This window comes from Malaclemys terrapin, chromosome 1 (assembly GCF_027887155.1).
Source record: "Malaclemys terrapin pileata isolate rMalTer1 chromosome 1, rMalTer1.hap1, whole genome shotgun sequence".
In the NCBI taxonomy this organism is placed as follows: Eukaryota; Metazoa; Chordata; order Testudines; family Emydidae; genus Malaclemys; species Malaclemys terrapin.
The window spans coordinates 312,384,626-312,406,680 of record NC_071505.1 but is presented as its reverse complement, the minus strand read 5'-3'; the positions used below and the strand labels follow the sequence as shown (position 1 = coordinate 312,406,680).

The following is a 22,055-nucleotide window of genomic DNA, read 5'->3' as shown; positions in this document are numbered from 1 at the left end:
AATCTGGCTAAGCCTGTATTCTGTTTTGTAACTAGTTTATAATATTAGCACATTTGGTCTGTGCTTTAATACAGAGATGCTTACAATTAGGGCAATGTTTTATCAGAAATCACATTTTTAATCTTCCAAAGGTTCTACAGTATTTTCAAGTAGTATTACCTGAGTTATCTTTAACAAGTGGTTGATAACCATATTTCTGGAACAGTTCTCTTATTTTTTCAAGATCTGTTGTATTTCTTTGCATCAGTACTTTAATGGCCTTCATGAAATCATAAGTTTCTTGTCTTTCAGAGCGACTCTGATCAACGGTAGCGTTAACATCACCCTTTGAAGGAAAAAAGTAGAGGCGTGAGTTTTAAAATACTAATTTACAAATAGCTTTGTTCTTCCCTAGTTTTGTTCAAAGATCAGTGGGGAATAAAGTATACAATATATTTATTGTATGCTTCATCAAATGGGTGAGTGTATTGACTCTTTAAACAAAGGCTTCTTTTATTCAAAAGGCTAGTCACTGAAGATACACATGTAAAAAACAAATGCAAAATTTTTAAACAGCTTTTAAACATCTTCTCTTCAGAACACACTTTGCTTTGGTTGAAATTTTCCTGGCTGTGGGGGGTATGTACCGGGACCCCTCAACACCCAGCCCTCCCACCATGTATGTACTTCCCCAGATCACTCCTAGAATGTTTTCTAAACATAAATACAACATTTGCTACTCTCTAGTCCTCTGGCACAGTAGCTGCTGTTAATGAGAGATTGCATATTTTGGCTAGAAGCTCAGCCACTTAATACCTGAGCTCCTTTGAGGGTAATTTTCAGCTGTTGTTCTTGAAAGTTTATACATCAAAGTTGCCAGTAAAAAAAGCGTTAATAAATATGTGCAGCTGTTGGCACCCAAGAGCCGATAGATAAAATCATCATCAGCTGCACTTCTGCTTCTACACAGGCCTCCTCCCTTTACCCAGTTCCCCATCCCTACTTAATCATTTCAAAACTAGGAAATGCACAGATCTTTGCTATGAAGTAGTTTTGTTGCTACACACAACATATTTGACACAAAATCAGTAAATGAAAAGTTAAGCCACCTAACAGTACATATGTTCTATTCCTCCACCCAAAGGAAACTTACCATTATCAAAACTACTGTGCACCAGTCCATGTACCACAACTATAACACTGTCCTAGGGAAGCCAGCCTTCCACCACCCACTTTACCAAACTACCTTCTACTAACCCAATACACTCTTACCTAATATCCACAACTAATAACGTTGGGAGGAGGTACTTTGATTAAAGGGGTATGTGGAGAAGGCTGGGTTGAGTGAGGCAGTTATGGGTGTGGTGTGCTATGTATGGTAGTTGTGGTAATAGTAAATAGGTGCCCATACGTGATGGAGGGAAGTATGTACTATTAGGTGGGTTAACTCCATTTAATTGCTTTTGGGAGTGTGTCAAGTATACGTGTCACAACCATACCAGCTTCACAAAGTTTTCTGTATATTAATAAGGAAACCAAAAAGTGTACAAACTCAATGTTTTTATTTTTTTGCTTTGATAATGGGAAGGAAGTGGAACACAATATTCACCACCTTCAATTTCCACCAGTTATCTTGCTATATGGAACAACATGCTTATGTCTGAAGTATATCCTACAGCAGAAATATAAAAATATGTACGAAGTTATGGTAGCAATAAAACATGTTGGGAATTTGGGGACTGGAAGGCTCAAACTTTCCCCTATAAGCCAGTACTTCAAATAGACTAATCTGGTTCAAATTCAATCCCAGTGTGCAGAAATGAAGAGTTATTAAAACTTGCTGGCTGGATAGAACATTACAGCACAATTGTCACCATATTTTACAATAACCAGTAGATAGTGGAAGCTCTTAAAAAAGAAGATTTAATCTAAGATGCTTAGTAGTTGACTTCAAACAGAATTTGTAATTCTCAGTCCTTGTCTCTACTTTCTCACTGAGGAAAGGTCCTGAGATATTGCTGCTCTGATATTATGGGAGGCAAAAGATCAGAGCATTGCCCACACAGCAGTTAAGTAGAGTTAGAGTTCCAGATTGTGGGAAGAAAGCATTTCTTCTCATCTAAGGCTCCAGGATTGGATACTGCCCTTTTGCATATTTCAACCAAAATACCTGCAGCTAGCTAGAATGTTAGATAGTGGGGAAGGGAGGAAATTTAAGAGTGATGGAACTGTCAAACAAATTAGAACGTTAGAAGATTTTAGTTGCTTAGGGACTGCTCTCAATGAAGTCATGAGTAAAACACCCACTGAATAGTTTGAACAGACCATTAGACATTGATAATAAGTTTCTTCCATATTTTCCATTGTATTTTTATGTAGTTCACCATAAAACTCTTAAAGCAAGATAACATGTTCACTAGGGTATATATTAGTACATCTAATCTGAACTCCATCAGTGCTACAATTTACTCCCTATCTGAACATTTATGTTAGAAATTTTGGGTTACGGAATACTTCAGTACACTGTCAATTCAAATGTCAATTTAGCCATTGGAACACTTTATCAAGGGTCATGGTGGATTCTCCATCATTGACAATTTTAAAATCAAGATTGGATGTTTTTCTAAAAAATCTGCGCTAGGAATCATTTTTGGGAAATTGTGTGGCCTGTCTTATACAGGAGGTCAAACTAGATGCTCACAATGGTCGTTTCTGGCCTTAGAATCTATGAATTCAATATTTAAATACCAGAGTGAGAAGACAGTAGACAAAATATTTGTGTATTTAAAAATCTTTTTACCATTTTTAACCACCATGTGAAAGCCTGAAACTGGGATCTGTTTGCTTACTAAATTCGGTTTCCCTCTCATGAAGTGCACAAATTGGTTTATTATAAATTCAGTGCCAGCATCTCTATAAACAAAGAATTTACTAAAGTAATTAGTTTGGAAAGCAAATAATTAGGACTTGCAAACTGAAAGAAAACAAGTCAAATTCTGAGTTGTTAACCTTCATGAGTTAGAACTGTAGAATATTTAATATATGATCTGTCAAGTTATGGAAAATAAAAAGATACGTTGCTGTATAGTTTGACAAGCAAGTGATGAGTCATTACCTTTAGAGTCCTGACTTCACAATGCAGGTCATGTAAAACTCTCATTGGAGATTCATCTTCATATTCTTCAATATGCATGTTAATGGAAAACGATTTTGGAAGAAAAACAGAGGTTAATATCTTTTCATTAAGTTAGTCGGTAATCTCAATTATTTCTACCATAGACATATACTTCTATTAGATTCAACATGAAAAACAAAACAAAAACAAATAAATAAATATATAAAAACCAAGTGTAATATTATAAACCAAATGCCCCACATATCATGAGACTGCAGCGTGACAACTGACAATTACACAGGATGCAAAGCCACGGGGGGGGAGAAGAGGAGAGAAATTGATGAGGATCAATTTAGGTTCACTCCATTACTGCTCCAGTGAATGATGCTAGAAAGTCCTGTTTATAGAAGCAGTATCACCACAGGTATAATCTGCTCCTATAAGAATGTGCTGTGAAAATGTGATACCTGTGCCAAATTTCACCTCTTATCAGGGTTAACCTTCAACTCAGTTTGGCAGAAACATGGATACAAACATCTATACCTGCAAAAAGCAGAATCTAATACCAATTCTGACTTGTTTGCTTGCATACAAATGCCAGTGTTTCCCACTTATGCATGTAGGTCAAAAGCAGGCAGACTTTGTCCCTTATATTGGAAATTGAGGTTAATGTGAATGGCTGAAGCAAGAGGGAACATCTGCTATGTGACAAGACATGGCAATGTACAGACCAGGAAAAGTATGAGTTGATAAATCAAATTAAAACCTAGAATCAAATGTGCAGATACGCTATAAAACAAGTAAGCAATGCAAATAGATAGACAAATAGCATAGGACAGACTAGATCAATAAGGACAATACAAGCAGCAATAGGTTTACAATGAAACAGAAAATGTAAGTAAAACCTACTGACTTTAAGGATTAGAGGTAATGGAACAAGGCACTGAACTGTCATCAAAGATTAAATAGAAAAAAAATTGTCATTAATGCAGAGTTAAGGTTGCCCAGTGGTATCTCATGCCCCTCCAAAACTCCAAGTTTAGCAAAACTCAAACTTGTGAAAACGAAGAAATACAAAGTTGAGATACCTGCCCATGCAATATTAACTCTGCCCACCTGGAGCTCCCACTGGGAATTATTGGCATGCTCCTGAGCTGCGTTCATTGTGTTAGATGTAGCTGTACTGAATAGTGGAGAAATTAGTTGGAGCAGCTTGGAAGAAGAGCGATTTTGATATGAGGCAACCTAGGAGGCTGCAGTCTCTGGGGATTTGAGAATCCCTCTCCTTGACCCCTGAGTGTGTGATCAAAGAGATGCAAGTGTACTTGAGAAATCTAGTATCCTTCATTTCAGCACTGCACTCTGTAGGTTAAGCTGGCCTGCTGAACTTTAATGTGATTGCTCATCCCAAGCATGAATAAAGTGGGGAGGGTTGAGCACAAGGTTAACCACCTAGCCTCATAAAAAACCCACACTGATTATAGAAACAGAACCAAGGTATCATTCCGGTAAAAATGGCTGCTCAGCAGAGAACACTGCTGAGCCTGCATGCTGCATGAAGGCTCCTGGTGAAACCAAGTCTGTGGAAACCAGGATCCTGAAAAGTTTGATGCTGGCAGCAAGAAAACACTTCAAAGTTTGTTACTGAAACATCAGAATGATGTTTCAAATATCAAAGATCATGAAGGAGATGGACAACGTTAGATTCGAAATTCTGGGCATCAGCGAGAGCAGACTGACAGGTGCGGTCAAACAGCACTTCAAGCAAGAGAAGCCACATCTCATTTATTCAGGTTATAGTGACAACAAACAATTAGAGGGAGTAGTGCTCTTTATGGCTGATTCTACACAAGGTAATCACTCATCAATTGGGAACATATAAACCAGTGCATCATATACTCCAGACTCCAAACCAGATTCCTAAAAATGTCAATCATACAGTGCTATGCTCTGACAGAGGAACATGGCAATGACGATAAAGATGAGTTTTTAAATTGCCTCCAAAGAGGATTGGCAGAATACCAAAACATGACTTACTCCTTGTGATTGGTGACTTTAAGGCTATAGTAGGATGTGACAAACTAGGAATGGAAAGAGAAATGGATAAGTATGGGTTGGGAGTCATCAGTAGAATTGTAATTGGTGTCCAACCTAGTTCTTGCAAGTACCCAGTTCCCTTACAAAGACATGCACAAAGAAACATGGAATTCACCAGATGGCAAAATGACAAACTAGATCAATCACAGCCATAGGTGCGAACTTTCCCCGGCGCCAGTGGGTGCTTGCGCCCCTCCACATCCAGCCCTGCCTCCATCCTTTCCCCGCCCCCATTCCAACCCCATTCACAAAGTCCCCGCCTCAACTCCACCCCCTCCCTGTTCCTATTGGACCCTTTCCCCAAATCCCCGCCCCCGCCTCTTCCCCGAGCGCGCCATGTTCCCCCTCCTCCCCAACCACGCAAAACAGCTGTTTTGTGGTGCAAGCGCAGGGAGCCAGGGGAAAAAAGCGGGAACGCGGCACACTCAGGGAAGGAGGCGGAGGCAAGCTGGGAGGGGGGGGGAAGAGGGGAAGTTGCCGGTGGGTGCTGAGCACCCACACATTTTTCCCCGTGGGTGCTCCAGCCCCGGAGCACCCACGGAATTGGCGCCTATGATCACAACTGCACTAGTTTGAAAGTCAGGTCATCTGTCCAAGCCTCAAGGGTACATTGAGCAGCAGATGTCAACAGCGGCCAAAATCTTTGCATTTCTAAACTGAAATTCAAATTCAAACTAAATTATCAACTTTAAACAGAAAACAAAAGTGTACAGTGAGAAATTCCTGCTTGAACTGAAAAACAGATTTGAGACATTGCCAGAGGCAGAGGAAGGTGAGAGACAACAGACCTGAGCAGTGCTCAGACTTCCAGAGACAATGTGATTTAACCTGCAGCAGCCACAGTTGGGTATCAGTGCAGACAGAGCAAGAACAGGGTAAGCCAAGAAATGTGGCCTCTCATCCATGAAAGCAAAGTACTGACAGGAAAACTCCTGAATTCTAAGATCAATGAAATATTGGAAAAAACAAAAGAGGAGAGCAAGAAAGCAGTGAAAAGCAATGCAAAGAAAGATAAATGGAGATATGTTGAAGACCTAGCAGCTGAAGCTGAAACTGCTGCTATGATAGAAAGTCAGAGTTGTTTACCAAGTGAAAATTTCAAAATAGGAAATAGGCCAATAAAAAGCAAAGATGGGAAAATGCTTACAACTGAGGTAGGCCAGAAAAACAAATGAGCAGAACATTTCAAAGAAGTTCTCAACAGACAAGCCCCATTTCAGCACCAGATTTCGATGAAACATGCAAACTGGATCAACTCAATATTAACATTGGCCCAACAGAGATGTCAAAAGTACAGGTTGCAATCAAGAAACTGAAATATAAAGCGTTGAGAGATGATCAAGTCACAGCAGAAACACTAAAAACTTGATCCCATCACCGTAACAAAACAGACAGTTGGTCAATGAAGGTTTGGGAAAAAAGAGACCCCCCCTAATGACCAGTGAAAAGATAGAATCATTGTCAGAATATCCAAAAAGGGTGATCTTACTGACTGCAAAAATGGGAGAGAAGTTACATTACTCAGTTGTAGGGAAAGCCGTCTGCTGAGTGACACTACGCAGGAAGAAAGGCAGTGGGTACAAAGTTTAGAGAAGAACTCAGGCCCAAGACATCCTGCGTAGAGGAGATATTTATACTAAGGACCATCATAGAAGAATGTCTAACCTGGGAAGCTCCCCTCATCATCAATTTAATTGATTTTTCAAACGACATTTGAACAGCCTGCACAGACATACATTGTGGAATGTGCTTCAGTCCTACAGAATCCCAGCTACAGCTGTCACTATTATCAAGGCCATGTACAAAGATGCTGTAAGGGTAAACAACCAGACAAGGTAGTTCAATTTGGACTCTGTCATAAAACAGGGCTGCATTTTATCACCACTATTTGCATTGCCATAGACTGGATAATGAAGAAGGGTACTGGCAACACAAACACTGATATAGCATGGCAAATGCCTAGAAGACCTAGACTTTGCTGATGATATTGAACTACTGAGTGACACTCCTGAGAAGTTACAAAGATAGACAATCTGGCAAAAACAACAGGCCAAGCAGGGCTCAAGATTAGTATGCTAAAACAAACATCCTTGAAGCCCAGTCATCTAGCAGTAAAATCACACTAGAAGGCAAGAACAAAAAGTAGAACAGTTCACCTACGTAGGCAGCACCATATTGGCCAACAGAGACTTCAAGAAGGAAGTGAGATCAAGGATAGGAAAGGCAACACAGCATTTACTAAACTTAAAAACGCATGGTAATCAAAGAAATACATAGGCTTGGCAGAACTTTTTATTTTATATAACTTCAGCAGAAATATCAATGTTTATTTTAAAACATTTTTAATTTTTGTCTATTTAAATGTTCAGTTGTGAGAAATTATATGGGGTGTCAGACAATTATTTAATGACAGCAGATGTTGAGATTCAAAAATGTAAAGCTCTATAACCATTAAAACACGAATTGTCAATATCATGTCAAAATATACAAAGTAAATACCTTTAAATCAAACTCTAATAAATTCTCAAGCAGAATTTCTTACTTTGCCTATCGGTAAGTTTCAATCATCATCTATGGCAATATTTTTTCATCAGTTTGTGTGTGTATAGTGAAAATGACATTTACTGACATGTAGCAATAAAAATCTAATCCTTCCAAGCTTACATATATAGCATCAGAACAAAACTGAGAATTTTCAATTCAAACATAATCTCTGTGCGAATGTATGGCTTTGAAAGCTGGCTATCTACCAAATCATTAGACAGAAAAATTAGATACATTCAAAAATAAGTGCCCACAAAAGATTTTGGGCATTGGTTGGAAAGACTTCATTATGAACACAAGATCCGAGAAATCACTAACCAGCCGATTGTTGCCATCAGAATCAGAAGGAAGCACGGCACATATTTGGGACAAGAACTCTGGGTGCCAACACACAGATTCCCACATGAGGCTGTCAAGTGGAAAACAACTGGTTTGAGGAAACAAGGTTGCCCAAGAGAAACCTTCAGAAGAACCCTTAGAAGGGCAGGCAAAACAGTTGATCAACTCTGTAGAGCAGATGAAAGCAACAGAAAATGACAAAGAAGAACGGAAGAGACTAGTTTCCGCCCTGTGCACCAACAATGGCACGGGAAGGATGTAATGTAATTTATTTATGTTGTTTGTGTCACAGCTTTGCGAACAGGGGCCGTTAACAGGGAATTTCGAGAGGGAGTTCTCCAGGTGAAGGAGGAGCAAATACAGGACCCTTGAGGTAAGTGGCTGTCTGTACTGTCTTTCTGTTTGGGGGTTACTTGCTGTGTGCTGAGCTTGTGTTTGTCTGTCTGTTTTGTTTGAAGGACCATATGCTGTGAGCTTCTAAACAAGGTTTGAAATCTAGAAGCCTCTGTTCATTGGCTGAGCCTTAGTCAGGGGGCGGAGCTATCAGGAAGGCCAGGGCTTTATAAAGCAGTGAGTCGGCGACCAGGGAGCTTTGCGAATAGGGGCCGCTAACAGGGAGTTTGGAAGGGGAGTGGGAAGGGGGAGAGGTACACTTGCCATTCTTTAAAACCTTTAAACTAAACTATGATCAAAACGTCTTGATTTAAACAAAAACCCTCTCATTAACCTAGGTAGCTGTAGGAGAGAATGCAGGCAGAAGTCCAGCAGCGGAGTGGGGGCTATCCTGTTTATTGCACTCAGTGTAGCATGTATAATTACCTGCCCTGTAAGCGGGTAGCGTATGTGTGCAGTCGGTGCAAGGAGCTCCTGGCCCCCAGAGACCGCGTACGGGCTTTGGAGACCAGGGTGGCGGAACTGGAGGAGCTAAGGGAGGCAGAGAAGTATGTTGATGAGGCTTTCTGGGACACTGTAGATTTGTCCCACCTCCGGTCAGACAGCCCCTGTGCTGTTAAGGAGGATGAAAGGCTCAGGGAAGGAGAGCAGTCAATGGGAGCAGAGGGAAACCTTCCCGTAGTTGGGACCCTCCTTTCACATAATGTTGGGGTATCCTCTCGCACTGAGGTTACCTCTCTGGGGGAGGAAACTCCAGTCATTAGGAAAAGGCAGGTGTTAGTAATGGGAGATTTGATCATTAGAAACATAGATAATGACTGGGAGAACCATATGGTGACTTGCCTGCCTGGTGCGACGGTTGTGAATTGCTCGAGGTATCTGCATAGACTTATGTGTAGTGCTGGGGAGGAGCCGGTGGTCGTGGTACATGTAGGTACCAATGACATAGGGAAGGGTAGGAGAGACGTCCTGGAGGCCAAATTTAGGCTGCTAGGGAAGAGACTGAAATCCAGGACCTCTATGGTGGCATTCTCAGAAATGCTTCCAGTTCCACGGGCAGGGCTAGGTAGGCAGGCAGAGCTTCAGAGTCTCAATGCGTGGATGAGACGATGGTGTAGGGAGGAGGGGTTTAGATTTATTAGGAACTGGGGAAACTTTTGGGATACGGGGAGCCTATACAGGAAGGCTGGGCTCCACCTAAACCAAAGTGGATCCAGACTGCTGGCACTTAACATTAAAAAGGTTGCAGAGCAGTTTTTAAACTAAGAGAGGGGGGAAAGCTGATTGCTGCAGAGGAGCACGTGGATCGGACAGAGACTTCTCTTAGAGGAGAGTCTATTGATAGAGATTCTCTAGGTTTTAGTCAGGAGGAGAGGATAAAGTATGGGCCAGATCAGACGAGAAACATTCACATAAAGAATCTGACACATCAGAAAAGGGCAGACAAATAAACAGTGACAAGTTTTTAAAGTGCTTGTACACAAATGCTAGAGGTCTAAATAATAAGATGGGTGAACTAGAGTGCCTCGTGTTAAAGGAGGATATTGATATAATAGGCATGACAGAAACCAGATGGAGTGAGGACAATCAATGGGACACAAACATTCCTGAGTACAAAATATATCGGAAAAACAGAACAAGTCGTGCGGGGGGCTAGAAGGGAGGGGAGAGGGGGAAAGAGTGGCACTATATGTGAAAGAAAATGTAGAATCAAATGAAGTAAGAATCTTAAATGAATCCACATGTTCCATAGAATCTCTATGGGATAGTAATTCTAGGCTCTAATAAGAACATAACATATTGACCACCTGACCAGGACAGTGATGGTGACTATGAAATGCTGAGGGCGATTAGAGAGGCTATCAAAATAAAGAACTCAATAATAGTGGGGGATTTCAATTATCCCCGTACTGACTGGGTACATGTCACCTCAGGACAAAATGCAGACACAAAATTTCTCAATACTTTAAATGACTGCTTCTTGGAGCAGCTGGTACAGGAACCCACAAGGGGAGAGGTTTCAGTGGTAGCCGTGTTAGTCTGTATTAGCAAAAAAACCAAGGAGTCCTTGTGGCACCTTAGAGACTAACAAACAAATAAATTTGTTAATCTCTAAGGTGCCACAAGGACTCCTCGGTTTTTTTCACAAGGGGAGAGGCAATTCTCGATCTAGTCCAGAGTGGAACGCAGGATCTGGTCCAAGAGGTAACTCTAACAGGACCGCTTGGAAATAGTGACCATAATATAACAACATTTAACATTCCTGTGGTGGGAAGAACCCCTCAGCAGCCCAACACTGTGGCATTTAATTTCAGAAAGGGGAACTATGCAAAAATGAAGAGGTTAATTAAACAGAAATTAAAAGGTACAGTGACTAGAGTGAAATCTCTGTGAGCTGCATGGACACTTTTCAAAGACACCATAATAGAGGCCCAACTTAAATGTGTATCCCAAATTAAAAAACACAGTAAAAGAACTAAAAAAGAGCCACCATGGCTTAACAACCATGTAAAAGAAGCAGTGAGAGATAAAAAGGCATCTTTTAAAAAGTTGAAGTCAAATCCTAGTGAGGAAAATAGGAGCAGAAACACTGCCAAATTAAGTGTAAAAATGTAATAAGAAAAGCCAAAAAGGAGTTTGAAGAACAGCTAGCCAAAAACTCAAAAGGTAATAAACAAGATGTTTTTTAAGTACATCAGAAGCAGGAAGCCTGCTAAACAACCAGTAGGGCCCCTGAACAATCGAGATAAAAAAGGAGCACTTAAAGACAATAGAGTCACTGCGGAGAAACTAAATTAATTCTTTGCTTCAGTCTTCACGGCTGAGGATGTTAGGGAGATTCCCAAACCTGAGCCATCCTTTGTAGGTGACAAATCTGAGGAATTGTGACAGATTGAAGTGTCAGAGAAGGTTTTGGAATTAATTGATAAACTTAACAGTAACAAGTAACCGGGACCAGATGGCATTCACCCAAGAGTTCTGAAAGAACTCAAATGTGAAATTGCGGAACTATTAACTATGGTTTGTAACCTGTTCTTTAAATCAGCTTTCATACCCCGTGACTGGAAGATAGCTAATGTAACGGCAATATTTAAAAAGGGCTCTAGAGGTGATCCCAGCAATTACAGACCGGTAAGTTTAACATCAGTACTGGGCAAATTAGTTGAAACAATCGTAAAGAATAAAATTGTCAGACACATAGAAGAACATAAATTGTTGGGCAAAAATCCCTTCTGTAAAGGGAAATCATATCTTATTAATCTATTAGAGTTCTTTGAAGGGGTCAACAAACATGTGGACAAGAGGGGATCCAGTGGACATAGTGTACTTCGATTTCCAGAAAGTCTTTGACAAGGTCCCTCACCAAAGGCTCTTACATAAATTAAGTTGTCATGGGATAAGAGGGAAGATCCTTTCATGGATTGAGAACTGGTTAAAAGACAGGCAACGAAGGGTAGGAATAAATGGTAAATTTTCAGAATGGAGAGGGGTAACTAGTGGTGTTCCCCAAGGGTCAGTCCTAGGACCAATCCTATTCAACTTATTCATAAATGATCTGGAGAAAGGGGTAAACAGTGAGGTGGCAAAGTTTACAGACGATACTAAACTGCTCAAGATAGTTATGACTATAAGGAAAAGTTATTTACTTATTCCCATAATACAAGAACTAGGGGTCATCAAATGAAATTAATAGGCAGCAGGTTTAAAACAAATAAAAGGAAATTCTTCTTCACACAGCGCACAGTCAACTTGTGGAACGCCTTACCTGAGGAGGTTGTGAAGGCTAGGACTATAACAGAGTTTAAAAGAGAACTGGATAAATTCATGGTGGTTAAGCCCATTAATGGCTATTAGCCAGGACAGGTAAGGAATGGTATCCCTAGCCTCTGTCTGTCAGAGGGTGGAGATGGATGGCAGGAGAGAGATCACTTGATCATTGCCTGTTAGGTTCACTCCCTCTGGGGCACCTGGCATTGGCCACTGTCGGTAGACAGGATACTGGGCTAGATGGACCTTTGGTCTGACCCGGTACGGCCTTTCTTATGTTCTTATGACCAAAGCAGACTGTGAAGAACTTCAAAAAGATCTCACAAAACTAAGTGATTGGGCAACAAAATGGCAAATGAAATTTAAGGTGGATAAATGTAAAGTAATGTACATTGGAAAAAATAACCTCAACTATACATACAATATGATGGGGGCTAATTTAGCTACAACTAATCAGAAAAGAGATCTTGGAGTCATCGTGGATAGTTCTCTGAAGATGTCCATGCAGTGTGCAGCGGCAGTCAAAAAAGCAAACAGGATGTTAGGAATCATTAAAAAAGGGATAGAGAATAAGACGGAGAGTATCTTATTGCCCTTATATAAATCCATGGTACACCCACATCTTGAATACTGCGTACAGATGTAGTCTCATCATCTCAAAAAAGATATACTGGCATTAGAAAAGGTTCAGAGAAGGGCAACTAAAATGATTAGGGGGTTTGGAACAGGTCCCATATGAGGAGAGATTAAAGAGGCTAGAACTTTTCAGCTTGGAAAAGAGGAAACTAAGGGGGGATATGATAGAGGTATATAAAATCATGAGTGGTGTGGAGAAAGTGAATAAGGTAAAGTTATTTACTTGTTCCCATAATATAAGAACTAGGGGCCACCAAATGAAATTAATGGGCAGCAGGTTTAAAACAAATAAACGGAAGTTCTTCTTCACACAGCGCACAGTCAACCTGTGGAACTTCTTGCCTGAGGAGGTTGTGAAGACTAGGACTATAAAAGGGTTTAAAATTCATGGAGGTTAAGTCCATTAATGGCTATTAGCCAGGATGGGTAAGGAATGGTGTCTCTAGCCTCTGTCAGAGGGTGGAGATGGATGGCAGAAGAGAGATCACTTAATCACTATCTGTTAGGTTCACTCCCTCTGGGGCACCTGTTATTGGCCACTGTCAGCAGACAAGATACTGGGCTGGATGGACCTTTGGTCTGACCCAGTATAGCCATTCTTATGTAGTGGGGCCCTGGAGATAGTCTGCAGTTACATGGAAGAGAACTCGTGATCTGAGTTTAATGAAGGGTAAATACAACTATAGCGTTAGTTGGTATCATGTGCATAAGGGTGAAGGGTTTGTAAAAAAAGAGGTTGTATTCTTCTTCCCGGGGGAGGGTTACTGCATGTCCTCCAGGAACTCAGTCTATGTCTACACTATCACTTATGTTGGCAAAACTTGTGTTGCTCAGGGGTGTGAATATTTCACTCCCTTGAGCAACATAAGTGACGCTGGCATAAATGCTAGTATGCACAGGGTTATGCTGCCGACACAGCTTCTGTCCCTCGCGGGGTGGTTTTTTTATGCTGAAGGGAGAGCTTCACCACACAGTGCTGCAGCCCACAACTTAAATATGCGAGAACGAGGTTAACAAAATAAGTTTAAGCAAACTTTTCACGTGTAGGTAGTGCTGCATCACTATTATTTTCTAGAAGAGAGGTATCATATTTTTTAAACAATTTGCTAGTTTCCACAACTCATAATCACAAATTTTCCTTTTTTTTTTTTATATCAAATGTTAAAAAGGCCATTCTAGGAACATACCATTCAAGATTTAACCCACAACATACAGAAATTTCAACAAAGAAAAATAGTCGCAAAACAAAAAAAGTTAAAGTTTTGAACAAGGCATGTGGCCTTCAAAGTCTATAGATCTCAGCATTCAACATTCCATCTTAATCCAAATATCTATATTACATCAGAAACTAGAATCTGCATCTCCATACAAAAGAGCAGGATGGAAATACTTTGACCGCTCTTGTAATGTGTTTTTCTTGCTGAGAGCACAAAACTAACTGCTTTTACTGAAGTACCAGATTTGAGGTGCAGCCTCTCACACACTTACGTGTATCTTCTCTATTTAATGCTTGTTCAAGTTGCTCAGCCTCTTTCTCCAAAGTGACAGCTAAAGCACGCAGTTTGCTGAAGAAATTTCCTGTCACCTCCATGATGAAGAAAATCACTAGAGAAGACGAGGTAAACACCTATCAGCAACTTAATAGTTGACATTTACATAGGCCATCTCTTGCATAAGAGATCTATAGACTACAGCATGAAGCACAGCAGTGGGGTATGAAGGGAAATTTTACTCATGAATACCACAGGAAAACCACACTCTTACAAAGTGCCATAAATCATTTCAAGAGACAAGGTGGGTGAGGCAATATCTTTTATCAGACCAACTTCTGTTGGGGGGCGAGACAAGCTTCAGGTCCTGAAGAAGAGCTCTGTATAGCTTGAAAGCTTGTCTCGCCCCCCAACAAAAGTTGATCCGATAAAAGATATTACCTCACCAACCTTGTCTCTCTAATATCCTGGGACTGACTGACATGGCTACAAACTACACTGTATATAAGTGGCTTAAGGTCATCTCTGAAAGATGCAACTGTATAGCACTCCATATATCCACTAAGACAGGGGGTACCAAACTGTGAGCTTGTTGGAAATGGGGGATGCTAAAAAACTAAAAAGTGTTTCAGTTTCAAATGAACAGTCGCTGCATGCAGTGCAGTGCTCCAGCATACGCCCATGAAACAAAATGCACTCTCCTGGCCATATTCATGATGGTGAATAACATCACCAACCATGCTGGCATAAAGTTCTACTGAGCAGTATATTTGCACACGGAGACTGGGCAGATGGGTGGTGTAATCTCATGTGGCACCAAGCTGGCTGGCTTCCTGCTATGCCTAGCCTGAGCTTGTACCTGTGATGCTGTATAAAAAGGAATATAACTAATTACACTAATACAGTCACCACTGTTACAGATTGCAATAAATCCTGTACAAAGTATGTCATATATCAATGGAAAAGTTATACTATATTTAGTATGATTATTCTGTTTAAATCCAGGTATCATCATTGTACCTGAAGTTATGAATTCAGGCAGTCTTCGACTTTACGACATTCGACTTACGATGAATGGTACTTACAGTGTTTCTGAGTTGACACCCTGATTTGACTTACAATTGGTTTTGACTTTATGATGCTTGGTCCCACAATGGAGTGTACTGCGGTTACAAGTTACAACGCAATTTTCAAGAACCAATTGTGTCCTAAGTCCGAGGACTGCCTGTATTATACAACCCCAGGAGGGGGGCCAGAAGCCTCAGCCCATCCGAGTCCCACTGCCCCAGGAGGCGGGGGGAAGGGGGTTGCCACATGACTCAGTGAGGCATGAAGGACATGTGATCTAAGACTCCATCTTTTTGTCAGTAACTTTCTAGGCACATGGGCTGAGGGTATAAAATAGGAGACTGACATCACTGCTTTGTCTTCTTTCTTGCTCCACTTCTCTAGATTGTGATTTCTAACAAGGAAGCTTTGGAAAAACACTGATGATCCCCAATCTTTTTAGGTGATCCAGGGAGATTTACTGCACGCTAGCAGAATCACCATCACTGCTATTATCCTGACCTACAGACTCTGAAATCAACTGTATATGATTCCTTTAACCATTTAATAACCCTCTTCTTTTCTATTAATAAATCTTTAGTTTTTAGTTAACTAAAGGAATTGGCTGCAGGGTGATATTTGGTAAGATCCTGAAAGCATATACTGAGCTGGGAAGAGAATTAGCAAGAATTTAGTTTAAATGTAAATTAAACGAGTTAAAGTCAAGCCATTAACAGCAGTTCAGCAGCACAGAGGGGGCATGGATCGCACTCCCTGTCAGTACGCAGCCTGGGGAAACCAACCAGTGGACCAAATTCAGTGATGAATCCTAGTCACGTGCCACCTGAGGCAGGTTATGCATAGGCTAAGAAGGAAAAGCGACACAGATGAGGATGTCATTTATGACACATTTCATGTGTTTGTCAAGTTACAAGACACACAGAACTAATGACATCAAGCTTCACGGTGTTTCTTTCTGACAGGCTGTCTAGATTTAAAGAGATTGTCATAATCACACATTTTATACTTCCTGAGGCATTTATTTTACTGAGAGTCCATAAGTACTGAAGCCAATTAAGGCCCCCCCAATAAATGCACCCAGAGAGGAGCAATGTGCATGTGGCATTTCACACATCAGTTGCAGGAGAGGGGCCTGGGAACTCCCACAGCGGGAAAAGCAGACATTTCCTGGGATTTGTATCTCTGCAATGACGGTGAATCCTGAGATTTCAGCCAGGCCCCTTTGCCGCCCGGGGGCCGTTGTTAGATAGGGACACTCCCTGACCGGATGGCACATAGTGTTTGAATGTCGGGGGCGCACCAAGGTATGGTGCAAATTAAAGTAGTTTCAGAGCCCTGCAGAGGGGCTCGGTTACTGCGCTACCCCCTCCCCCGGCCTCACAATAGCCCCCCACTCCGCACGTGTCTGTGTGTGGGGCGGGGGGCTCACCTAATGCAATCACACACACACACACCGGGTGCGGGAGCGAGGGCTCAGCTAACGACCCCGCCGGGCGCCAGACTGTCTCCCTGCTTAGCTCGGCACGGGGCAGAGAGCGGCTCCCCAGCCCCACCCGACAGCGCGCGGCCGAGCCGTTACCCGCAGCCGCTCTAGGTTCGCTCGCCCGGGTCCGTCCCTTGCTGGTGGAATGGAAACAAAATGACCCACCGCCGCCACCGCGCGCCTCGACCTTTGTTTGAATGCCTGAGCAGAGCGAACGCCATTGGGCGCGGCGAGGCCCCGCCCCTCCCGCGGCGGCGCGCCTAGTCTCGCGATAGAATCGAGCGTCCGTGGCGTATGTCTCGCTCGCGCGGCGCTGATCCTGTGTAGCGCCTGGTGTAGGCCGTGGCCGTCTTGTCCCCGGCCCACGCGGAAGTGACCAGGCTGCGGCGAACGAAGCCGGTGACCGGGGGGCTGCGGTCGGTGAGGCCGGACCTCGCCTTCGGGTAAAGGGCTCCAGGCGCGGACAGCCCCTCACCCCCGGGCCTGTCACTCCCTAGCTCGCGTGGCGCGGCCTGTGCCCTCCCGCGGGGCAGCCTGCGCGGGGGGCGGTAACTGCAGTGGGGGCGGGGTGCTAGTCACAGCGCGATGGGGAGCGTAACCTGCGCCCAGGCAAGCGACGCGATTCGGTGCCGCGGGGTGCAAAGCTGCATCTCTGGGAACGTGTATCCAGCCTGCTAGAAGGCGGTGACTCTGGCCAGGATTTAAGGGGGGCAGTGAACAAGTAATTCAAGACGAGAGCCTAGTGTAATGCTGTGGCAAAACGGGCTGCTGCAAGCTTTGAAAATGCCCCTTTCTGTGCATTGGTGAGACAGATACTGGAATCTAGTTCTGGGGCCCCCAGAGTCAACAACTTCTTGGAGAGGATGCAGTGCCAAAAATGATTAAACGGTGGGGAAAAGTGCCTTACAGCTAGAGACTTAATGTTTAGCTAGATTAAAAAAATAAATTAATTAAAAATCAGGCGGTGAGCTGATTGAGGTGTGTAAGTACCTTTACAGGGAAAAAATACCAGGTACTACAAGGTTCTTTTATAAGAACCAAAGAGTGGAAGGTAATGCTGGACAAATATCTATTAGAAATAAGGCATATCACTTACAGGGAGGGTGATTATCCATTGGTTCTACCGCAGAAAGTGGTGGATTATCTGACTGTCATCACATGAAGACTGGATGCCTTTCTAGAAAATATGCTTTAATCAAACAGAAGTTATTGGCCTGGATGCAGGGATACCTGGGTGAAATTCAGTAGCCTGTGTTGTACAGGAGATCAGATTAGAATATCTAATGGTCCATTTTGGCCTTAAAAAAAATCTGTGAAACTCTGATGCATCCATCACTGTAGAAGCTGTCTGAATGGTGGTTATTTCAGGGTGTCAATTTTGTAAACTTTCAGCTTTGTAACACTTTAATGCAGTGTTTCCCAAATCCCAACCAGTGTGTCATCAGGCACGAACAGGTGTGCAGTGGAATTTTTTGAAAAATTAAATGTTAGAACAAGAAGTGGGGGAAAGCTGCCATCTGACTTGCTGTTTGTCTCACTGCCCTGCCTACTTCAGGGGCAGAGCAATCAATTGGAGTTCAATCTCCCTGTCTCCCCTCCTCTGCCCCTTCTCTCCTGCAGCCACTGGCTGGTGGAAGAGCCCCGGACCTCAAGGCGTGCTGCAGCAGAGTAAAGGCTGCTCTAATAGCTTAAAAGTGTTCTGAACAAGTGTTTTAATTGTACAGAAACACTCGCTATTTCTAAGCTGACTTTAATTATTCATAATAAATTTTAAAACTTTATATATAATCTTATTTACTTTAAGGTAATGTTTCTGACCACAGTACTCCTCCAAAAAAGAATTCCTGGGAAACAATGGATTGGAAAATACAGAAGACCAAGAGTGGTTACTCTTTCAATGAAGCGTTCAATGATTCAAAGGCTGGAAGTTGAAGCTGAGAATGAATATTGGCTGAGTCAACCATATATGACACTAGAGCAGGAATATAAACATAATGCAGAGCGGAGGCTTGCAAAATGGGAGGCCGTGAAAAGCCAGGCAATATCTAAGTTTCCTGAACATAGATATGTTGCAGATCATTTGAATCACTTGAATGTGACTAAAAAATGGACAAACTCTTAAATCACATCTGTTCACTTTTGGCATATTTGCAGTGCTCTACTATCTGATCGGTTGTAGGCTGTTCAACACCTCTTTTGGAAAATTTTGTACTTGATATAAAAATGTGGGGATAAGGATGTGAATCAGATGAACATTTGTCTTCTGTTAATGACATTAAAATCAATCATACAGGAAAAATGTGAGTTTTTTTCCCCCCCTTAATCTTAGCTCACTACACAGTGAAAGCTTTCCAAGCATCTCCAGTATATGCCTATCTTCTGTTATAAAGCTGGGGTTTTGTATAGGGCCATGCTGCATTTGGGCCGTGGGAATTGCTGTAAGGCAATTGCTGTTGTGTAGTGGGAGTTTGGCAGGATCGCTGTAAACCAGTTCTTTTCTTCACTAGCTTCCTCCTCAAATGGGGGGGGGGGAAAGCAACCGTAGTAGGTCAACCAGTATTATTGCTGGCCTTTTCCTACCACTGAGTCCCTTTGCTTTATTTGGAGATGAAAATGAATAACTGATGTGGGCATGAGGAGGTCTGATTATGCTATTCTGGGCAGATTGATATCCAAGAATAATAGTATCTAAAAATAATCTGGAGAAACAAAAGGCATTGAGGCCATATTAGGAGTAAGAGTTTCTCATAACTAAATAAGGATTTAGTCATACTTATGGGTATGTTTTATTTGACCCATCTCTTCCCAAAACAGCATCCTATGGTCAAGGAAGCCAATTCCTCTTGTCAACACCATCTATGCAGTGATGCATTTGTATCCAGGATGCATGTGTCCCTGCCCGGGCCTTTACTCTCAAGGGGTTGGGTGGATGGGGGAGCAGCTCCCCGTACAGTGACCCTTGGACTATTCTGAATGTATCTTTGTTTTAATTCTCTATAGTGGCAGCTTTGACTCTGAAATTGCAGAACCAGATTTTCCATTAGACAGATCATTATGATGATTAAAACAGGATAGATTAGAACTAAACAGTTACCATGTTGTCATTTGCTCTTGTTTTGGACTGTAAACCTTGTGGGGCAGAGAGTCTTATCTGTACTGCAAAGCACACCTGCGTATGCCCATCTCTAACAAAATTAGAGAGGAGAATTTTGTCTTCCCTTTACAAATGTTTTAGCTTTCCAACAACAGGTCAAACAAGCTTCCCGCACCGCCACACAAATGCACTACATTTAAACAGTTTATTTTCAGAATATTTCACATTCTTTATTTAGTCACTTTTGCATTCAGTGAGGTCAAGTGTCATACCTTAATACTTTACCACTTAGGAAAAGAGAGCCCCAAAAGGTGCAAGTTTTGCCTAAACCGTGAATTGTAATTTAGATAAAATATGTAGGTCTGAACTCTGATTTACAAAAGTCTGAATGCAAACATTTAACATTAAGTAATAACTAAGAGTACAGTGGTGAAAAAAATATACATATGGAGAAGTTACAAGGTACGATTAAAATATGAAGGAACTCAGGCAAAATTTGTGGTTTTTTTTGTATATTTCATTCATTTATAAAAGCCCATTTAAAAAAAACACTTCAAAGTATTAAACTATAAATGGCAACATGTTTTCTTTGTGCATAGGAATGTTCCTATCGGCAACATACAAAAAATACAATGTGTCATTTATTACATATTTATTCTTGTATAATTAACTTCAGAGACTCAAACAATTAATTGCAAGTGTACGTAACCCACTGAAAATAACTACAAGAAAGTAAGATATGTGCAGACACCCAGGATTTTGCCATTACAGTGCAATGTAGATGACATACCCATTGGCAAATACAGGAGCTGCAGAGATATTTATTTCACAATTTAAATGGGGCAAATTCTTAATAAAGGACTAGCATACATCAGTCTTATCTATCCTCAGTCTGAACCATAATGTAGATTGATCCTAAAAATATTACTGTGAAATCTAATTTTCTCAGAATACCTGACTGGAGCTGATGCAGCAGGAAAAGAGCTCAACAGAGGCATGTTGAGCAATTTAGTATATTGTAACCTAAATAATGTAAACAGTATGAAGTCTGCTGGTCACCATTAAAGTTTTGGTGACAGCAAGCAGGAGATCCTGATACTCATTCCCCAGCACATTTGCATGGGTGCTATGCACTCATCTGAGTTTCTGCTGGTAAATCTCATCTTCTGAAAACCAAGTAATTAAAACAATCTTGTAAACATGGTCAGATTCTGCTACCTATTAGAAACAAGATTCAAGTAACCTCTGCAAAAATCAGTTTTATTAAGTCTAACCTAAAACAAATTTTATCATTACAGTAATGTTCAGATGCACTATAACTACATTCTGCATTTTCATTACATATTATGGCAGCTCTATACTAAAGAAAAATATGCATACAAAAAGCTGTCCCTAATACAAAATAAATGGATAGAAATGAACTTAGTAAACATTTTCAGTATTTTACTAAGCTTTACATACTGCAGCTTCTCTTTGGTATCTATTAGTGATACTGACAAGATGCCCTGTGTGTTGAATATCTAATTACATTTCAGGTATTGTGAACAATGGTTCCCGGGTGATCTGTGTTTACAGATATTTCAGTAATTGAAATATTTGGAGTCTTTTTAAACAGATGTCCGAATCCCTAAAACTTGCCTGGGTTCCACAAACTATATTGTAATGTAAAACTTCATATTCAGAAGATACTTTTGAATTTGGTTGGTTGCTGCTCAAACTGAAGACTGATTGCACTAGCCTTATCCTTCATTAGACAATCTGGCAATAGACCTTAATTGTTACTTACAAATGCTACTTCCATTTCACTGCTGGGGCTCCATTGAGCTGAAATTGCAGTGCTTCAATGATGCAGACAAATGTCCACAAAAATTACTATAAACATACTAAAATCTGTTTCAAGCATGAACTTAGACTGGAATAGTACCTAAAAAACTTAGATACTTAAAACTCATAGAAGTGCAAGTGTTAGTGTGCCTAATTCTGACATATACTGTACGAAGAGTAGCTTGTTATCTATGCATTCCACACAGTTTGGATATGCTTACTAAC

At 41.4% G+C, this 22,055-nt stretch overlaps 2 protein-coding genes across 5 annotated transcripts in view; one reads left to right on the top strand and one right to left on the bottom strand.

Moving 5' to 3' along the window:
• SKA3 (spindle and kinetochore associated complex subunit 3) overlaps positions 1–17,354 on the bottom strand; it is a 26,456-nt gene extending 9,102 nt beyond the window's left edge. The window contains exons 1-4 of one of the 4 annotated variants that reach the window (XM_054015456.1): positions 17,009–17,354; positions 14,360–14,476; positions 3,095–3,159; positions 160–325 (exon numbers count right to left, since the gene is read on the bottom strand). In XM_054015456.1, the coding sequence (XP_053871431.1) occupies positions 160–325; positions 3,095–3,159; positions 14,360–14,462 (334 nt within the window). In that variant the 5' untranslated portion in view covers positions 14,463–14,476; positions 17,009–17,354. The other 3 variants (XM_054015455.1, XM_054015454.1, XM_054015457.1) reach the window with 3 other exon arrangements.
• On the top strand, positions 17,273–22,055 carry MRPL57 (mitochondrial ribosomal protein L57). The gene is made up of 2 exons (XM_054015460.1): positions 17,273–17,355; positions 18,717–22,055. The coding sequence occupies exon 2, from the start codon at positions 18,720–18,722 to the stop codon at positions 19,032–19,034; it is 315 nt and encodes a 104-aa protein (XP_053871435.1). The 5' UTR covers positions 17,273–17,355; positions 18,717–18,719; the 3' UTR covers positions 19,035–22,055.